The sequence below is a fragment of the Myotis daubentonii genome, chromosome X, assembly GCF_963259705.1.
Source record: "Myotis daubentonii chromosome X, mMyoDau2.1, whole genome shotgun sequence".
Classification (NCBI taxonomy): domain Eukaryota; kingdom Metazoa; phylum Chordata; class Mammalia; order Chiroptera; family Vespertilionidae; genus Myotis; species Myotis daubentonii.
In genome coordinates this window covers 29,117,559-29,138,519 of record NC_081861.1, presented here as the reverse complement: position 1 = coordinate 29,138,519, position 20,961 = coordinate 29,117,559, and the positions used below count along the sequence as shown (strand labels likewise).

Sequence of the window (20,961 nt, the reverse complement as noted above, 5' to 3'; positions counted from 1 at the left end):
ACTATTACAATTCACAGCTACTTCAATTACTCCATATACTCAAAGGTATCTTTAAAAAACATTTCTTATGATTGAAGGGACCTATTTATCTAATGTACAGTCAGCTACATGCTCTGGGCATGGGTGTTCTCAGCAGGAAAGAAATGCTAGCCAGGTTCTGAGGAACCAGCCCACTAAGAGAATAGGACTGTTGCCTTCTTCAACCAAATGACACACTCTGGTTGTGAGAATTTCAAAGACTAATGTATGCAATTCAGAATTGATATACTTTTTTAATAAGTCCCTATAATTAATTAATTAAAATACCTAAGAGTCTTAAGTGGCTTCAAAGGTCACATGTACCAAGTGAACAATTGCTCAAATTAAGTGTGTGCTATTACAAGGTTTGAACCAGACAGAGGGCATCAAAGGTTAAGGGGGTAAAAATCCAACAGCAGCAACAAAAATTACATACAAAAAAAACCATGATTTGAATGGAACTACTGATTAAAGTACTAAATTATGTCACTCAAAATTCAAAACAGCTAGGGAAATTCTGGTAGACTTACATGGGAGGCAATGCAAAATGGCAGACTGTAAAAACACTATTTTCTAAAATGACATAGGAGAGGCATATTACTTATTGTCTTTTTAGAAAATTCTTTATTGTTTAAAGTATTACATAGGTCTCCTTTTTCACCTATTGACCTCTCCCTGGCTGCCCCCACCCCCTACCTCCCTACTGTCTATGTCCATTGGTTATGCTCATATGCATGCATACAAGTCCTTTGGTTGAATTCTTACCCCCTCTTACTTACTGTCTTTAAGATAATTATCTCAGTCAATTTGTGACAAAATTATTTTGCTTAAATTTAATTTTTAAAAGAAGCTAGAAAAGTTGAAAAGAATTAAAATTGAAAGGTGAACTCTGTCTTTGGCTAACAAATTATACCCCTTTAGTAGGAAAATATTTCAGAATTTGTAAGCTCATTGGGAAAATACAATACCAGCTGTCATTTTTATATAAAAAATGCATATTTGCTATCTACATTTCAATTTGGAAAATTTAGAATGCTTTAAATCAAGCTCTAAGTTATAAGCAATGCCTATTAGTGAAAGTATTTACCAGAGCATTAGCAAATGCAATTGTGTAAATAAAAATATAAGCTATAAATATTATTTATATTAATACTCAAAGAAACTTACTGTTCTATTGGTAACTTCTACATCTGTGAAACAAACATGCTACTGTTCAGTTCATCTATTGATAATGCTGGTATCTATAGTAAAAGAGATTTTAGATTAAAATAGTTTCTTGAGAGGATTCCATTTATTTTGTTCACTGCTTGGACATGGTAATCAATACCATAATCATGTCACAGAAAAATTTAGACAATATTAATGATATCTACTAATAATTAATTTTGCAAAGCACAGATTAGAATGTGATTTATTTCCCCAATTAATTAATGCTTTGTGTGCTATATGGTTATCATACTTATAATTAAAACAGCAGTGGAACTTGCAGTCATGAAGCATGATTCCCACTTTAATAAGGCAAAACGGCCATAACATTGCACAATAACTATTGTTTGTATCTCCTTACAGTTTCAAGACTCCCCCCAAATTTATAATTTTCCTTGTGACTCTGCTTGTAAATACCTAAAGCAAATGAAAATCAAAACAACACAAGCACATTTAACGTCAGTATGAGGAGAAATTTCTGACATAATTATTATATAATTATAGGGATATCTGTGCCTTAGAAATAAATGTATTAACTTGCTTTCTTTTCAGAAGATATGAAGGTCGAAATGATGATTGTATTTAGTGAACATTTAAACACAATAACCAAAAATGGTAGTAAAATAAAACAAATTCACCTCTTGAGCAATGAAAAAGTGTTTAGGAAATATTTAGTATATACATTTAAGGATTGGTGTGGTAGCAACAATTGTATATATAACATATCAAGAGAGACATATGGTAACTTATTGAAAATGAGATAACTGCTCATCTCAGGATCAGTAGCAAAGCAGATACACACCTCTAGGACAGAGATTTTCAACCTTATTCATCTCATGGCACACATAAACTATGAAAATTCTGCAGCACAACAAAAATATATTTTTTGCTAATCTGACAAAAAATATATAATTTTAACTCATTCACACATTGTTGTGTTGGCCGTTGTCATTTTTTTATTTGATGATCTGAGTGAAAAGAGGTCAGTGCCCCTGACTAAATAGTCAGGTATTGCATGTTTTAAAAATTCTTATAGCACACCACTGTTCTGCAGCACACAGATTGAAAATCACTGCTCTATAATAAACACAAAAATAAAAACTCTAAATGTAACGACTACTTGGCAAACACAAGAATATGGACCAATGTCTCTCACCAATTCAAAAAGCATATACCGTTTCACACCATAGTTATCTAGGTGAAGTAAATTGCCAAACCTGATTGCCTGTAGCTGTTGCAGCGAAGGGAACACTGGTGGCAGGTGTTGTTGCTGCAGACACAGTGGTAGGTGTAGCACCGTGCATCATGGGCACTTTTCGTAGGAAACCATGGAAGCAACACACAGGAGGGTGAACCATTTATGCAACCATGACATAAACGATGAAATGGAGCATGGTAGGTATCACAGCAACAAGCCATGTGACATCATCATCATGGATACACCAGGGTGCAACATGCAATCACAGTCAGTGCAAAGCAACACAGCACAGAATGGGGAAAGATTTAAAAAGAGAAAAGGGATAAACAATTATAGTTTACATTGAGAAAAACAAAATTATTTCAACATTTAGTTAGTTTTTTAGTAGGATCACATTTTATTTTAATTAAAAGGCCAACTTTCCAGATGGCTAAATTGGCTGCATAAAGTAAAATCTTATTTTACCAAGACTATCTGTATTAATAACTAGTTAAGTAGACAAGTGACTGGGTTGCACATTAAAAATGGGAGTAGGGAACTGTGAATTGGTGCCTGGGTTCATTAATTTATAGATATGAGTGCTGTCACTAGATTTGCAGGTTCAAAGGGACAGTTATATGTATACTTACCTGATCTACATGCAAAAATATGGTAGTTCAGTTGGCGGGTATATGGTAGGGGAGCAGAGATGAATAATACAATGGCCTACACATTCAGGTTTTTAAATACAACTCTGGCAAACCCCTTGAAACTTAGGCTATTTATCAAACACATGGGATACTTTAAAGAAAATATATGACAAAATCTTGTCTTCATGGCAAATGTTACAGCTACATGGCTAGCAGCTATAACATCTCTTTTAGGGTGTTTTCTCTTTGCCTTTTCTAGTTTCTACTTCATTTAAAAAGTTTTTGGGTGCTTTTCTCTGTTCTAGCTCATTTTGGAAAGCAAACTAAGGAATTAATGGGTGAATGGCAAGCATTCATATATAATAATTTACATCTACATTGATTGAATTCAGATTTTCTGAAAGTACAGACAAAATGAATGGCCCGGAGAGAGAAAAATCAACATATCTAATGTCGTAGAAACCGTAGTTGTACCCCAAGTGGTGATTAACAGAAACTCTGTAGCTTATCCTTATGCCTATCTCTAGTTATCCATTACTTAGAGACATTCTTTACTGTACAACATGTTAATTCTAAAAACACTCCTCCCCCCCCCCCTTGGGAGCACAGCAACTCTACAGGAAGCAGCACTATTGATGCATGCAGTTTGCATTCCTACACAGAGTTCTTAGGTGAAAGGACAGGGAAGCAGAGTCACAAAATGTGAAGACACATTTCACAAACTTGCAGAAGTCAGATCATCTAGTCATATGCATATAGGTCTCCTGTTCTTATCAATGGAAATATTTTTTTTTTAATTTTTACAGAGGACAACCAATCCCTCAAAAACAGAGGCCGCACCTCCGTAGCCAGTGAATTTTATTGTACTACTCTGTGGTTGCTGTTTCGACTTTTTTTTTTTTTTTCATCTCAGTAAACCCCTTAGTTCTTTTTGGGCTTTGCATCTACTCTGTTTGACCAATGGGATAGAGGTCAAGCCATTGCAAACTCTCAAAAAGGATTAAAGGAACTGAATTGATATGAGATGGTAGGATGGGGTGGAATAATTTCTCCCTATATCAAATAGAGCTATTTTCTCCTTGTCTGTTACTGATGCATATGGGGACTATAGGAGCTGTGAACTCCCCAGGAATTCTAGACAAGTCACTTTCTTGTCTTTTGTATTAGTGATGTACAAAATGGTTTTGAGATGTTACCATATTTTATTGGTGATTAATTAAAGTATCTTGTGTAACTGGTTAAAAAATCACATACCCCCAAAGTGTTACTTTGAAATTATTCTGTTGTGTCTAGCTTCCATGAACATGTGCTTCATCCTAGAACATTGTAGAATTCATCACAGGACATTAAGAAATGTTCTAGCTTTGCTAAACTCATCCTTTCTAAACATTTGAGTATTGACTAATTTAGATCTTATGGATAATTTTTTTGGAGGAAAATGTTGTACTTTAGAAATTGTACATTTTGCCCTGACCGGTTTGGCTCAGTGGATAGAGCGTCGGCCTGCGGACTCAAGGGTCCCAGGTTCGATTATGGTCAAGGGCATGTACCTTGGTTGCGGGCACATATCCTGTAGGGAGTGTGCAGGAGGCAGCTGATCGATGTTTCTCTCTCATTGATGTTTCTAAATCTCTATTCCTCTCCCTTCCGCTCTGTAAAAAATCAATAAAATATATTTTTTAAAAAGAAATTGTACATTTTAAATATTTTATAGTGTCCTAGTAACAGATGTAAAGCTAAGAACAAAACTGCCCATTCTGGCTAGATAAGGAAATGTTTCAAAATAGTTCGGCTATACATTTTAGGGTGAAAATAGAGCAATGGCAGGGTCAGTGTTTGGCCAACCAACTAGGACTTGAGAGTGCAGGACTAATGTGATTCCACAAAGATGTGAAACAGCACCACATTAAACCTTAAATACTCAGATAATGTCTAACCATGTCATTCAGTTATATGCTCTTTCATAGTCACAACAGAAAAATCACTTTTTTCAGATTAGAATAATTGAGAATTTTTGTACAAAACCTACCAATACTTGAAGCAGGTGCCATGCACAGTATTTGCCCTGTACACCATGCAGAAAAGCGTGAAAAGTAAAGAAAAGAGATATTTCATTATTTAAGCTTTACTGATAGAAATAATTTTAACTAAAAAGATAATCTTTGCAATATTAATTAATTAGCACATGCAAATCCAAGTAATCTCCTATGCTTATAATTACAGCCCAGTTTTAAAATTACAACCCCAAGTAATCAAAGTAATTCTTGGATGCTTAGGTATAAACATGAATATTAAATTTTCTTTAAGAGGATTATCTCACCTAAATTACATCCTTTATTTATTTTGGACAAATGCATTCTAAGTAACTTTAACCATGAAAGGGATAATTTTATTTATTACATAAATTGTTTTCAAAATATGCACCAAGATCTGGTACCTGGTACCAATAGTTCTTTTTAGAGCATTTATCTATTATCACCACCTATTCCACCTTGTAACTGAAGACTTGACTATGAACATATGGCAAATAGGCTTTTTATCAAAAGGGGGCTCAGCCTAAAAGGTTTTTAATTTGTTATTACTTAAGGGGAACAGGGTTCTTCAGATATCTTGGCTTATGAAGCTAGATTTTAAATTATTCAAATCCAATAAAAAGTCTGAAAATTGTGAAAATTGTGTTTTTTAAATGATACCATGAAAATTACTGTTAGTAACTAGATAAAACTTTTTAATAGCTTCTTTCAAAATGTATTAACTAATTTATCAATTAAGCAAGAGGTTTCTTTTTCAAGTCCAGGTATACAATTCTATGCATTTAGTATGTTTATACAATTAACAAGGCTTTATAAATTAATTTTTAAATCATATCATTTTCATTTAATAATAGTTTCCAAAGTGGGAATTTATAATTCTGGCAAGAAAATCTACTGTACTCTGGGTAATTCATAATTTCAATTTATTCCTAAGAGACTATATGCTAATTCTTAAAGTACTGAACCACAGAAGAAAAGTATTTTCCCACATAAATATATTTGGACAAAATTCTGGCTTAAAATTTTTATTCAATTTGGTTCAAAATTGTTAAGCTGTTAAATGTAGTTGAATGTAAAAGATAAAATGTGCTGCAAAGTGTCAGGAAAGTATGTCAGGAAAACTGCTATTTTTTAAAATATTAACTGGTTTAAGAATTAGAGGCTAGGACTACCTGTTATATTATACTACATATTACCTGTATATTATACTATAGTATAAATTTAAGGGTAGTTTTATTATAAGTATCTTCAGTATATGGAAGATATATGGACTTTATATTTTTGCAATGATGAAAATGGGAGAGATTTTTTTTGAGGACAGACCAATGTCTTTGAATGTTATACCTAAGAATCAAAAAATTAATTTGAGACTGAACCAAGTGAATCAATGATAAGAAGCAAAAATTAAGAAATGTTAAAAAGAAAAATATAGACAATGTTTCCTAGTTTGATTTCACATCATTACTTTTCAGAAATCACAGAAACAAAATTTTTTATATATACTAGCAGATCAAACGTAACTTCCCTGTTTCATTTCCAGTCAACACACCTGTTGCTAGTCCTGGCATAGCAGTCATTTGGTAGCTGGTGTGCATTGTATACACTCACAACATCATTATACTCACAGTGTCCACAACCCAGTTCTCACCTGTAGGGATAAAGGCTGGCTGCGGGAGCTGCAGGTTAGTCAGAGCCTGTTGGCAGTGGAAAACACTGGGATTAAAGAGCGGGATGGCACCATTAGTCTTTTCAAGTGCCGATCTCTTTGGTATCAGTTGAAATGCACCAGGCTGTAGGGCCTGTGAGGGAGGGATAGATTAATAAATAGTACCGAAGAAAGTAAAGAATGTACTCAAACCAAGCAAGCAGCAGTTAGATAAGGTATGGTCTGGGAACCCTCTGCAAGTATATCCATTGAGCAAGGTAACCAGCTGCAGAGATGAAGCAGTTCACTAAATGACAACTTAGTTCAAAACAGAAAAATGCATACAAGGAAAAAAAAGAAGCTTTTCAACTTCGCTAATTTAGGCAAATAAAAAAGGACCTCGTCATTTGGACAGGGTGTGACAGGAAGCTGTTAACAACAAATAAGCATTTAAAATTAACATGCTCATCTACTATTAAAATGAGATTAGCAGAGGCAATGGGTATAGCAGGAAAGACATTTTTCCAGTTAAAATTCTGATAAGGATTTAGGAGATAAATGGTATATAGGCAATAAAAAACATTATCAGTAGTTGGAGTCTGCTACTATAGCCCAATAAAACAAATCCAATTTATACCAGGTCTTCAGATCCAAATTCTATAACTGTATATCTCCCAACTAAAATGTAAGAAAACAGGCAAATTAATTATTACTTCCCCATCACCCACCTCACCCAGGTACCACAGATAGTTATCAAAATCAATTATCATTTGCAGAGGCTTGCTGCACATTTCAGTATGTGCCATTTGCTTTGTACAGTTCTTGTAAAGTCTAATTCTAAACTGTATTAGCATTTTAAAATCCTCCTTTCATGTCTACAATTCTTTCAAAATTCCACTATGCTTATAATACTCAGTCAAACTTGTCCCTGGATCAGATTCATTGGAGAAGTTTGCCATTACATTTTTTTCTCAGCAAATTGTACATTACTTAAAAAACATGCCCCAGAAACAACAATTAGGTGTGCTTCAAATTCTCCAGTAGACAAGGACATTGTGCTAAGTAGCTAGCATTCCACACACTAAAAAGGGATATGCCGTGACCTCATTACTTCTGTGAATAAAGAAAGCCTAAAGCAGGGGTGGGGAACATCCAGCCTGTGGACCATAAAAAGCCCATTAAATCATTTGGTCTGGCCCTGCCAAGGCATTAGGGGTGAGTTAATTAAATGTTTGAAGAAATATAGCAGGCTAATTTTTAAGTTGATAACTTTGTATGGCCCATGAATGATGTTATAAATATCCAAATGGCCCTTGGCAGAAAAAAGCTTCCCTCTTCTGGCCTGAAGGAATCAGTATTTTCTTTGGGAAAAACTAAACATCAACCCATGAAGTCTTTTTCTTTTAAACGCATACAAACTTCTTCTTTCAATGAAGTTAACCTGAGCTAGGCACATGAACGTGAACAGTGTAAAAATATCTCTTTTCACTAAGCATTTCTACTCTGAATCCTTAAACATATAGAAAGCTTAAACTTCTTCATGGAAAGCCTCCTTTGTATAATCTTATTTCAGACAAATTCGTAAGGGCCAATTTGACTTTACCACTAAGACCCTGCTCTGATCAGTTACTCAGAAAGGAATATTATATTAACATTCACAAGTACCAGTCAATTGAAGGCCAACTATATAATATTTAAATTTCTACATGGAAATTTGGGGCTGATTTATGTGTATTTTACCAAATACCCTCAAATTATCAGGCATGAACACATACATATGAAAGCCCCATGCCTGAATGTGGGACAAGTATATAAAGGCACAAGCAAGCCATTCTTTATACACTCCACACATATGAGAACCTTTACTTTTACAGAGCCAGCTGTATTTTTCTCTTTTATAGTAGGTCCATGCTGTTTCTGAACTGTATGCCACCAACAGAAATAATCCAAAAATTGAAGGCTTAATTTTGCATCAAACATTCTGGATGCCTTCTATTTTCATAGTTTAAAATTCCCTCATTCAAAAGAATTTAAGATAAATAACATGTGGTGAGGTCTTTTTTAAAAAACATTCATTAACAGCCCTAACTGGTTTGGCTCAGTAGATAGAGCGTCAGCCTGCAGACTAAAGGGTCCCAGGTTCGATTCCGGTCAAGGGCATGTACCTTGGTTGCGGGCACATACCCTGTAGGGAGTGTGCAGGAGGCAGCTGATCAATGTTTCTCTCTCATTGATGTTTCTAACTCTCTATCTCTCTCCCTTCCTCTCTGTAAAAAATCAATAAAATATATATTAAAAAAATTCATTAACAGATTATGTTTTCCAGATCAATCTTTCATGAAGTAATGGGTTCAGTTCTGAGAGAACAGGGATATTGAGAAAGTGGAGCAAGTCCAAAATTAGTGCTGTGTCCTTAAAGCCATCATCTACCAAGAAAAGTTGGAAGTATCTGGTTTAGAGAATAAGAGATCAGAGTCACCACTCATGGAATAGGGGTTGACGTATTTTGTGTAATAAAAAAAGTATGAGTTGCAGTTATAGCAAGATAGATTTCAACTCATTATGAGGAAAACATTGTTAACAAATATGGGGTTTGAAAATAAATGTATTTCTCTTATTAAAGGTAAGGTCTCTGTCAGGGGCTTCAGGTTCCTGTAGATGATTTTTTTCCACAGCCAGGAAATATGAGGTTCCTCAAGGTTTTATCCTTTATTGGATTATTACACCCTGTTATATGAGGAAAGGCCCAAGCCAAAAAAGAAATAGCAAGGAGCTTATCATAATAATTGACAGCTGTGACAAAGAAGTAATCATAATTCCTATTTCTCAACGTATCACACTGTAGAATGGTATGCAAATATTTTCCCTAGCTCCTAAAATCAATTTTTCCCCAAAACTGACTTGCTAGGACAACTTCTCTTGCCTCTTCTCCCAACCATGTAGAAATGCCCTTCCCAGCCTCGGCTGGCTGCTTCCTTAAAACCATTCCTCCAAAAAGGAAAGAGAATCTTAACCTTTGGGAAACAAGAGCCTACTTATTATCCCATCTTTCAAGTCCTCTGTTTTTGAAAGGCATTACGGATATTACTAACAAAGTCCCCATGTAGGTGGCTCATAGGCAGAGGAGCAACTTGCTGCCTTTTTTCATATGCTCAGGTTAGTTATGCTATAAAAAAATCATTCAAAAATAATTTACTATTTAAATTATATAATTTTATCTTTCCCTAAAAAATGGGAGAAAAAGCACAGTAGATTATAATAATCAGTAAAGCTTTTTAAATAATTACCTTTAGAAAATTTTAGTGAATGTAGTAGAACAAAAAGGTTCTCTCTTTTCCAGCTTATAACCTTGGCTATTCATATTAAGGTCCACTCATGACTATCCAAGGTTATGGTTATAAGACAATAGACATGCTGAGGTATATATTAATCATTTACATCCCCCCCTCAAAATAGTCCATAAGTCCTGGCCTGTTCTTACCATCCCGGTGGCAGCTGAGTGGTTCATCTGGTGATGAGCTGCCTTGAGTTTGGCTTGCAAGTGTGTGGGAGGATGAAAGTACTTGCATTTCTCCCGGGAGCATCGGCCTTTGATGTAATCCATGCAGATGGTCACAGTATTATCACTTGCCTCAATCATAGAAACATCAGTAGGATGAGCATAGCGACAATCGTTCTCACCACGTGTACAATTTCCACGCTGAAATTCTCGGCAAACCTTAAAGAAAAAAATATCACATTGATGACTTAGAAGGTGATTAAGTTTTATTTATTTTGCCAGTGAATGTAAGAGCAATAGTATACATTACTTTGCCATCTATTTAGGAAAAATCTAAAAAGCTGAAGGATAATGTAAAGCCATGTTCACTCTGAGATGTAAACATAGACAACATTTTGATTCTTAGAAAAAAAATCCATTCTCTCCAAAGGAAAGCTGTCTGTTTTTCTTACGTTGAAATAAAAGTGCTTAAAAGCATTGTTGGAAACCAATTTTTAATTTTCCATTTAATACAGCCTAAAGTGTAATTAGCTACATTTGCAAAAGGGATTTATTTTGTTAAGGTCCAAGATGAGTCTTTATCACACAGCAATGTGTTTTTCTGGAAGCAGACTTGTGGGCCATGATTGAATTACATTATGTGGACAATCAAATTCCATTATAATACACTGTCAGGCATTTAAGAAGCTGCCAATGAAGCTGACTTTGTAAGAAATTGACTAGTTATTAATTTCAATTTATAAAGAATGACAATTGAGATGTTTGAAGGACTTTAATAAATCAGAAAGCTGTTTCAATTGCTTTTACATTTTATTTTCTTAGCATAAAGGGATATAAATGGGGGAAATATTTAGATACTATGAGACTCATTTACATTCTGCATTAGCAGATAGACTAGACTACCTTTTTCTTCAGTTTGATTATTCTAGCACGTAGAAACCCATCAACAAGCATAGCAAGTCCAGTCTATGAAGCTGGAGCTTGAGTAGAAGCAGCATTCCCACCAGATTTCCTGTGCATAGCAAAGGAGATGCATCTGTGGCCAGGTACACTAAGACATGCTTTAACCTACTGTACAACTGAATCAATTCACTTAACAAAAGGGTATAGTTGCAGTAGTAAAATAATTAACATTGTTCTGATGTTATACTCTATAAGCTAAAAACCCAGGTGCACTCATTTAAGGCACTCAAAACAGAAGGCTCTGAGGCTGTTGTTTCATGCATAAGGTTAATATAAACCATGTAGTATTTATATATTTCTACACAAATACCTCCAGTTTATCTGAACGCATCGGTTTTGGACCAGCAGCTCCTGGCAATGTGAGAGGCGGGTTTCCAGAAAACAGAAGAGGTGTGTTTGGTAAAAGTTCAGCAGGAACCAGGCCCATCCCAGGATGAGGTAAGTAAGGATTGAAAGCCATGGTAGGATTAGGTGCAAGTGATGGATTCACAGGAAAGGCAGTCTGTATGTTTGAAAGAAAGAAAAAGTGTTAGAATTAAACAGATTATTCCTATTAATACACAAGGAGGCATTCTTTTAAAAGGCTAAGCATATAAAAATTTGTCATTGTTTCTCAGATTTATTTTGAGTCTTATACTAATTTCATATAGGAGTTATTTTAAACCAACAAATATCTTTGAGTATCAAATTTATTGGTAAACTGATAAAACGAGTCACATAATTTTGATAATCATGAGTTAGCCAAATTTCACCTCATTGATGGATTTTGTTCCAAATGTGTTTTATTTAGCACTTTCCTTTTTACCTTAAAATCATGCCACCCACCCTGACTGGTTTGGCTCAATGGATAGAGCGTCGGCCTGCTACTTTTATCCTGCTACTTTTATGAATCGTAATGTAAATATCTGATATGCAGGATGGTCTTAGGCGACCCCTGTGAAAGGGTCGTTCGACCACCAAAGGGGTCGCGACCCACAGGTTGAGAACCGCTGCTCCTATAAAGTCGTTAGTGCCATGCTGTGCAACTTGTCGTGTTCCACTGTGTATTACTGATAGCACGTGTTCTTTCTTACTTTCTTGTTATGTCTTTCACTAAAAAAAATAATAAAACTGTTACACTGACAACCAACCTGTGCCAAAATCTCTGCTAAATCACATTAATAGGGATAATTCGAAATACAAGATGAATAGGAAGTTGTAGACCACACTTAACTTGGAAGGAAGGACTTCTGCAACTTAGATGAGTTTATCAAATTAGCTAATTTGACATTGGGAAGGATGGGGAAAAACCTTCCCCCTGAAAACTGGTAAGACTCACTAGGGTGATTAGAGAAGACTTGGGGGACAAGAGTTTTAAGAGGAAAGGGGCAATACCAGGTACCAGGAAAGATGATGGAACAGTCTAGAAGGTGCTTTTAAAGTTTGTGGACAGTCAGCCAAGGGCTTATCCAGCCTAACTAGGTACTATGATGGAAGAAACTATACAGACATGTCACATTTTTTATTGAATAAGATATGAAGGTCCAGTAATTAGCTGATGCGATATCATCTTTTATAATGAGGTAGAAATCTCTTGGAAAGAGCCACCCAGGCATACTTCCACAAAAATGCAGACTTTATCAATTTGATAATGTATGATTTTCTCAAAATCACCAAGAATATCTCATTATAAAATCTCCATATTTGAACCACACAATAGTATGCTTTGTTGTACTTTTTTTTCTCTCTTTCATAGTAAATTTCTAACTGAAGTCACTATCCTATTCCTAGATACTTTTTGCTTTTGCCTTTTAAAGAACTGAGAAGAACCATTATTACATTTTAAAAACTATTGAATTAAAAGAAAGATCTACCTTTGAGTGGATTTTCCAGATTAAAAACACCATTAAAGACTAATAAATACTGATCAATTAATAATAATTAAGCCTAATGTACATAGAAACAATGCATCCTGTTTACAGTAGCACTGAAGTTCCTTTAACTTTTCCTTTCTTTTTAGGGTGAAATTTTTTTTAGGTTAACTTCTGCTTTCTTTGGATTATATTTCAACCTTCTTAAATTTGTTACATACCCCACAGTTCAAAAACTGTGAAAATAAGCTGTAAATTAATTAAAGGTCTACCTAAAAAGTGTAAGGGGCTTGCTAAAAATGTTTAGGTTTTCACCACATACTACACTGTTCCATGTTTAGGTTTTAAAATGAGTATTATGTTTTATAATAATTTCCTCCTTGAGTACAAATTTCATTCAATAACACTGTTATTAGAAGAAGCAATTCTTCTACTTCCAGAAACTCCTGAGGTTTTTACTTATTTTCAAATGGACATTTCTGTTTTCTCACTACCATCTCTGCCCCAGGGTAACTACTCCATTTCATGAATTTGAACATTCAAGGGTTCAGATTTGGGTAACAGCACTCCACCCCCCCCCACCCCCATTAAGCCAAGAAACCTGCAAGCTTGCACATTCAGCTTTAATAAGTAAATTTAATCCTGCTTATACCTACATTGCAGCCTTAAATTTCATTTGAAATAATATAAACTGTTCCAAGGGGTAATCTTTGTTTTAAAGAAAAAAGTTCCTAGCAGGTTGAATGTGATTTCTATTTATAGCCTGAAATGGTCTCTAGACACTTTAAATATGTTTCAGATATTCATTTGAACCTAAATTATTTTCTAAATATTTGAAAATATGAGAAGACTTTTCCTCCTAAAACCAGAGGTGTGGGTTTTCAATTTTCTCTGAGTTTTATAAAACCAACAAGAATGGTGAAGACAGTTGACTTTCTGAATAAAAGATCACCTAGAGAATTATTTACCCTCACTGTCTCTAGCAGGATTAGCTCCTAGAGTAGGAATTCCCACAGATTCCCTAGAAACTCTAAGGGCCTTAGGAAATGCCTCCTAAAAATCAGTGAATTGTCTCTAGAACAATGCCCCCTAATCTTTTTTAGTCTTGGATTTCTCTGAGAGTCAGATCAAAGCTGCATGCAATCTCCGGAAGTTCAAGGACCTGTCTGCCTTGCTTTGTATGGCCAAGTTGGTAACAATGGTTCCTACATTTTTAAATGGTTAAAAAAGTATATTTCATAGTGCATGGAAATTATTTGAAATTCATATTTTAGTGTCCACAAATAAAGTCAACTGTGCTCACTAGTAGATCTGTATTACAAAAAGTTGTGGATACTTGTTTTCTCTCTTGCCTACATAATATCTTCAACTTTGCCCATTGTCCCACAAAGCCTAAAATCTTTACTATTTAGTCATTTACAGGAAAGTTTGTTGACCCTCATTCTAGAGGATTCCCAAAAATAAAGCACTCCATCAATTTCTAGATTAAAGTACTAATTATATATAAATCTATTGATGCGAATTTAATACTTTTTGGCAAGATTCTAGAAGTTGAAAACGTTTGGCTTAAGAAACCAATACTGAAGTATTCACTGAAATGTTCCTTTAAATTGTCACTAAAATTAGGATTCTTAACTACTTGTTAATAGAAGAATAACTACTCAGTGACAAAGACAGATGTAATCCTATACAGACAAAATTTTAGGAGTCACCACATATTGGTCTCAAAGGATTTTGAAGCACCACTGAATAATAATATAATTCAATGAAAAATTATGCCTCAAATATATATGTCCAGTTTACACATACACTTTAGAAACATTGATTTAATACTTAAATGGGTTATTCCTCAAGCTAGTATAAAGAAATAAATGGTAAATATTATGCTAATTCAATCTTTGTGTCTCCCCAACAGCCTAGATCTATTTGTAGTTGTTTCAACAATATCCGAGGTCAGTTACAATTATTGTCGGATGAATGCAAAGTCACTTTGGCTAATCCTGGCCAGAAAGGAATATAATAATTGAGGCCTTTCATCTCTGAGGTCCTATTTAGAGGTGGATGACTAAACATTTTCTTTTATAGGATGGTAAACATTTGGTAACAATTTGTTGACTTGATTTTAATACCAGAAAAATAGTCCTCTTAACTTTTACTAGCACCCATAATACCTTAGTTTTATTGCTCATTTAAAAGAATTTATATGGTACAAAAGGAAGCTTGTTTCACCATCACCATGCATATTTCTATCCTTAGATTATCCCAAAGCACATCAAAATGTATAATTTTAGTTTCTATCAGACTTTAGTAACTGTTCACATGAAGCACAAATGAATAATCTTGGTCTCATAGATTTGCTTGGTCATCTCCACACTGTGTGTGTGAATTTTTGCAGGGACTGGAGTGGCCAAAAGGCACAGCATGAGACCCACATAACCTCCAATAGTTAATTGGTCCCTCGGTAATTGAGAGTTAACTTTATAAACAGACACAAGCAGATAGTGGTGTTTATGTACTAATCATACTTGTTAATGAATAAGTCGCCATGGCTCCAGAGAACGCTAAGGAAAAAATAAGTTCAAGGGTCAAAAGTAGATAGCTGTTCTCACCTAGACCTGGATTTTCTGACCTTATTAGTCACAGAAATCTCTAAGTAAGAGGAAGCATTGAAGGTAGGCAGGTAGGTGAAGGATTAATAGATTATTGTGGGTATAAAAGGTGTAAAGTATAGCATGCAAAAGAGGACGAATCCTGATTTGGATCTGCCTGTATTGGGTGGAGGACAAGCTACAGAATAGGCCAGGAGTTATAACGGCGAACTTACACACAGATCAGCATATCACCAAAGGATGACTAGAGGTAAGGATCTGGAAAGAGGGCAAATGACTTCTTCCTTATATGGACAAGACATTTTTTACTTTGTTCCCAAGAAGTGAACAAGAACTAACCTAAAAATTACTTGTTGGTGAGCCACAATGTAATAGTAATGACAATTCACTTAACTTTAGCATGCTACTAGAAAAGGAAAAGTATTTTTATAAAATCAAATGGCTACTCAATTTAAACAAAAGGTATGAAACTAAATATAGATTTTTTGAGGAGAGGAATGGCAAGATCTTAGAAAAGCAAAAAACAAACAAACAAACACATGGAGGCTGGAGACTATAAATATCTCAGTGCAACTCCAGGATAAATGGATGCCAAGGGTTATAATGATCAGGAGTTCGACAACCACCACAACCACCAAAATAACACAAATCAAAACAAAACCTTGCATGGTAATAGCAAGATAGCTATATACAGAAAAAAGAAAAGCCCAAAGCTATAAAAATACAGAAGATTAGGTATATATCAGAAAGTAATGGGGTTAAAAAAACATTAATTCACCATCTTACCATTGTCATACTTTCATAGAGTGTAGAGATTGTTTCTAGTTCATCTTTTTATCCACCTCTTATCCTTTTAGATGTTTGGCACAGAGTAGATGCTCAATAAATATTTATTGAATTGAGTGAAAAGGGATTCCTAAGCCATTGACTATTTTTATGATTACCAATTAGAAAAATCCAATTTAAAAATTACGGTACAAAAAGAAACACTCAAGGGTCAAAAGCAGTGGACAAATGCATCTCCTCTCTACTGAGGGAGACTAAACAAATTGCCACTCAAAAATTGTCTTTTGATATAGATGTGAAATTCTAGATCAAAAAATATGAGAAGCACAGGGTATTTTATACACTCATATATATGTGTGTGGATGTGCATGGATGCACACATACACACATATGTATATATGCATTTTTACATTGGAGTGGATAAATCATAAGTACACAAATGTATTCACTGAAGAGTTCTGAGAAAAACAACTTAATGATACTATAGACTAAAATATGTAACTTCTTAACACAAAACTTGTGGTTCTAGGGAAGTAGTGAATTGTTAATATTACTGGTATTCACAGAATGGTTTAAGAGAGGAGATTAGGTAAAGAAGGGTTTAAAATATTCAGTAGATCCTTACAGGATATTAAGGCAAATTAGGAATGTTTGGGGGACCCGTTTAACTTTAATATTGGTATCATGTGCAGTGGCAACAACAGGATTCATGCTAGGTCTCCTGATGGAGATCTGAGCAAGGAGATGGCTTTGATAAGAAAACAATATCATCCTCTATAGGTGAAATTGTCAAGCACTGGTTTTGTTTATTGTTAGTGTTGTTTTTTTGTTTATCTTCCATCAAGAAAAAAGCTTTACACAGAGGTTTCCCAGCTTCCTACCTTCATCTCACTGGTGATCAACAGCAAGCACTTTTGAGGTAGCTGACTATAGACTGTGACCAAGAACAGGAAAGCTAACAGGCTCACGTGGTTTCATGAGCACCAGACTCTAACCAACTGAGCTAATCAGCCCCAGAGGAAAAGGACACACAATGTACTGAGAGGAGATTACGTTTAATATATCCCATGGGAAAATATGAAGGAGGATAAGGGGAGAATTTTGAGATTTATCACTACCAAAGAAACTGGGCTCTATAAAAGATATCATGTACAAATTGCCTCTGTTTGTCTGCAAAATTGTAGCATTTTTGCTTAATTTTTGGGAAAAGGATTTCTCATTATGAATTAACAGACTTGGCAGAAGGCAGCAAACCTACTACCTGTGTCATTCATTTTGTTTTACTATAAAAGGAGCTTGAAGCAGTGTATATAACTTTGGGAAAGAACCTGAATAACTACTCTACTTTGGACCAGTAATTGCAATCATGAGTGAATCCAGGATGTGTAGGGCCTGAAGTTTTTCAGTAGAGTTGGGGAGGAGAGGTTTGTACAGAAATATATTTTGCAAATTTTACAAACCCACTGTAAACATATTGTTTGGGCTTCTCCAAGGGCCTTGAAAGTGAGGGCTCCTGAGCCTTCACTAACCTCAAGTTAAGTATAACCCTGGAAATGTTTTGTTGAACAAATAAATAATGTTAGGCTTCAGTTGCTATCTGTAAATAAAATCTTCTCTAATATTTTAGAAAACGTAGTGAAATCCAGATGAAATTTGAGCTCATAGTATGGTTTTACTCCATCCACTCCTGTGATGTGATTTGGTCAACTTGTCATTATGGAACTTCACATGATAATGGCAGTCATAATTATATTAAGAACACATTAGCCTTACAATCTACTGACTTGGACATTTTGCAAAACTCACTTTACAAGACATTCAATGTCACCACATCCATATGAAACAGGTACTTGTCATTTTGCAAGTGGGTAAACTGAGAAATCCACTGAAGAACCGCCATTAAAATACACAAGACTAGTAATCTGGAATATGGACATAGTTTCCTGTTCCTCGAAATTTACAAAATACCTTGGCTACCTTTTTCATGATAATTTTTTTATTTATTGTAAATTTATCTTTATTTTTGAAAGCATTACAGATGTCACCTTTCTTCCTAATTGTCATGATAATTTTTAATAAAAGGGCCATTACTATAGGGAGAGAGTATAAAGAATTCAGTCAATAAAATTAGTTTATGTGAACTAGAAAAAAATGTACTATGATGCTAATATGCAAAATGTATAATGTGCCTTGATGAGTGAAAAATATTATCCTTTTGTCAGAAACTACTAAATTATTTAACCATTAAACTCAAAAATTATAAATTAAATAAATATTTTGCAATTTTCTTTCAACTTAATTAAAACTGTTTTAGTCCAAAGTTTCATATACTGATACATACCTTATAGCTCCCATTTTAAAAAGAAGGAAAACATTAAAAATATTAGGGTCTAACAATAATGATATTACTTATTAATTAGTATATCTCCCTTCTTCCTATCTATTAGAATTTCCTATGTTTCCCCTTTGGGTTCTGAAGTGTCACATAACCTTCCTTTCTTACTATATTAACATCATATAAACATATAAGCTTGTTTATGATACATGTACTTAAGAAATAGAATTATAAAAAACATTTTAAAAGGTGGGGAGGATCCCAGCAGACATCAGATGATGATTCTATCTGCAATGAAGGAAAAACTTGGAATGAAACCCATGCTTATAACCTCTGTGTTTTGGGACACCATAACCTGGCCACAGGAATGCAAGCCATGAAAAGCATAAAGCAGAGCAGATTTGGCACACCTTGATGGTGAGCCAAATGTGCCAAGGCAATAATCTCTGTATAAATCATCAGGTGAATACACTCGACTGAGTCAAGTTTACCTATGTGTAAGGAACTGCCTCCATGTGAATCAACACATTCAGAGAGAAACTAAAGAAATTTACTAGATATGGACAGGTCTAGATTATGTGAAATGTCTAAATCAGAAATATTTTAATAGCCTTATAACACCGTGTGCACTTTATACTTATATATATTGCATCCAGCAGAGATACTTCTTTCTCCCTGTAATGAAAATTCCTAGTTGTGAAATTAAAATTTTAAACCATTAGCTTTGTTTGAGAGTAATCCAGTGTGTCTACTTTTCCTAAAATTCTTGTACAGCGCTCAAGTTTACCTCCCTAATGATGCCGTGAGTTCTTAAACTTATAATTTTTTGCTGTGAACATCAGAAATTCTCTTAAACAACACTGAAAAATATTAGGGGGTCACACGGTTTCTCTCACTTGTTCAACTTCCTCCAAAGGGCTAACAAACGCTTTCAGAGGTGAAAATTTATACTAGCAAATGTAAATTCAGGCCTGTTAAATACAGTGAAAAAACTTGTCCACTACAGCAAGCATTCCATCCCAATTGACTAGGTATGGCTTTTATTCATTGTTCGGTCACACTGAACAGAATCTGTTCTCTATCTACCATCCCATTTAGGCTGACATTCCCTTTATCTGAGGGCTTCTGATAAGCAAACCATACTCAGTTTTCCAAAAGTAGACGTGCTCTTCTGGTATCTTAGAAACAGATCAAAGTATATTTTGTGGAAAAACCTGAAGTTCAAGCCAGTGATATCATGTAGGTCTTAATATACAACCATACAAACATCAGGATTGAAAATTTAAACAAAACGTGAGTATTTTAGAGAAAATAATCACATTATGATAGGTGTTAAAAGGGATCAAGGATTGTTTGGGGAGAGTAGGTACCAGAGAAATTAATTAAAATCTTGTTCCTGTTATAGTTATATCAAAATCCATAATAAAGAACATTTCTTTTGAATCACAATGGTAAATGTCATTTAAAATTGTCACTAGCTCAATTACAACATGCCTACAAAGCAGCTTTCTAGACCTCAAAAGAGGATCATATTAACCATTGTGGAGTTAATTTTTTTAACATGTAATAACTGCAAAAATTAACCTTTTATCAGTTTATGACATCACAACAGCTATTTTTAAATACATAATCCACAAGTTAGAAAAACAATTTCCAGTTGTTCCCTGGGGTCTTATAAGTAATGACCTACATCTTGTGATATGCTATAAAATAAAATTGTATTCCTGTGAGTCATATTAGTCATGTTCTACAGCCTGAAATCTAAAATTACCCTCACTGAAGAAATAAGGCAAATGTATTCTATTATAGAAAGCAAGAAGAATCAAATTAGAAGGCACAAGAGGCTAGAAAACTCAATGTATCTCTTAGTCTCTAAAAAAATCCATCCCTTATTTCCCAGTGTGAGCCATCATGGTCGATAATGCATAAAGGGTTGAGACTGGGAATGGAGAAACTCTACTAGAATCTGAATAGAAAATGAGTAGTCCGCCTTCTGTCTCTACCCCTATTTTAGCCTAGGCCTTGCTCTGATTCCCTGAAACAGGCGTTTGATTGCTACCCTGATGCTGTCTCTTGACTTGTGAAAATACATACACTCCAGCTCTATAGAAAAGGCTGGGCTCACGTGTGTGATAAAATCTGGCTCCTATTCTTTGTTCAGTCTGAAATTGGGACATCCCACGAGAGGCT

The 20,961-nt window shown here is 34.7% G+C and overlaps 1 protein-coding gene across 15 annotated transcripts in view; it reads right to left on the bottom strand.

The window, feature by feature from the left end:
• MBNL3 (muscleblind like splicing regulator 3) overlaps positions 1-20,961 on the bottom strand; it is a 124,361-nt gene that overhangs the window by 8,338 nt on the left and 95,062 nt on the right. For 7 of the 15 annotated variants that reach the window (XM_059679381.1, XM_059679391.1, XM_059679379.1 and 4 more), the window contains 7 exons: positions 11,502-11,693; positions 10,211-10,447; positions 6,733-6,883; positions 5,081-5,116; positions 2,442-2,536; positions 1,586-1,641; positions 1,186-1,259 (listed from right to left, as the gene is read on the bottom strand). In XM_059679381.1, coding sequence (XP_059535364.1) covers positions 1,241-1,259; positions 1,586-1,641; positions 2,442-2,536; positions 5,081-5,116; positions 6,733-6,883; positions 10,211-10,447; positions 11,502-11,693 — 786 coding nt within the window. In that variant the 3' untranslated portion in view covers positions 1,186-1,240. The remainder of the gene's footprint in view (positions 1-1,185; positions 1,260-1,585; positions 1,642-2,441; positions 2,537-5,080; positions 5,117-6,732; positions 6,884-10,210; positions 10,448-11,501; positions 11,694-20,961) is intronic. The other 8 variants (XM_059679387.1, XM_059679388.1, XM_059679389.1 and 5 more) reach the window with 8 other exon arrangements.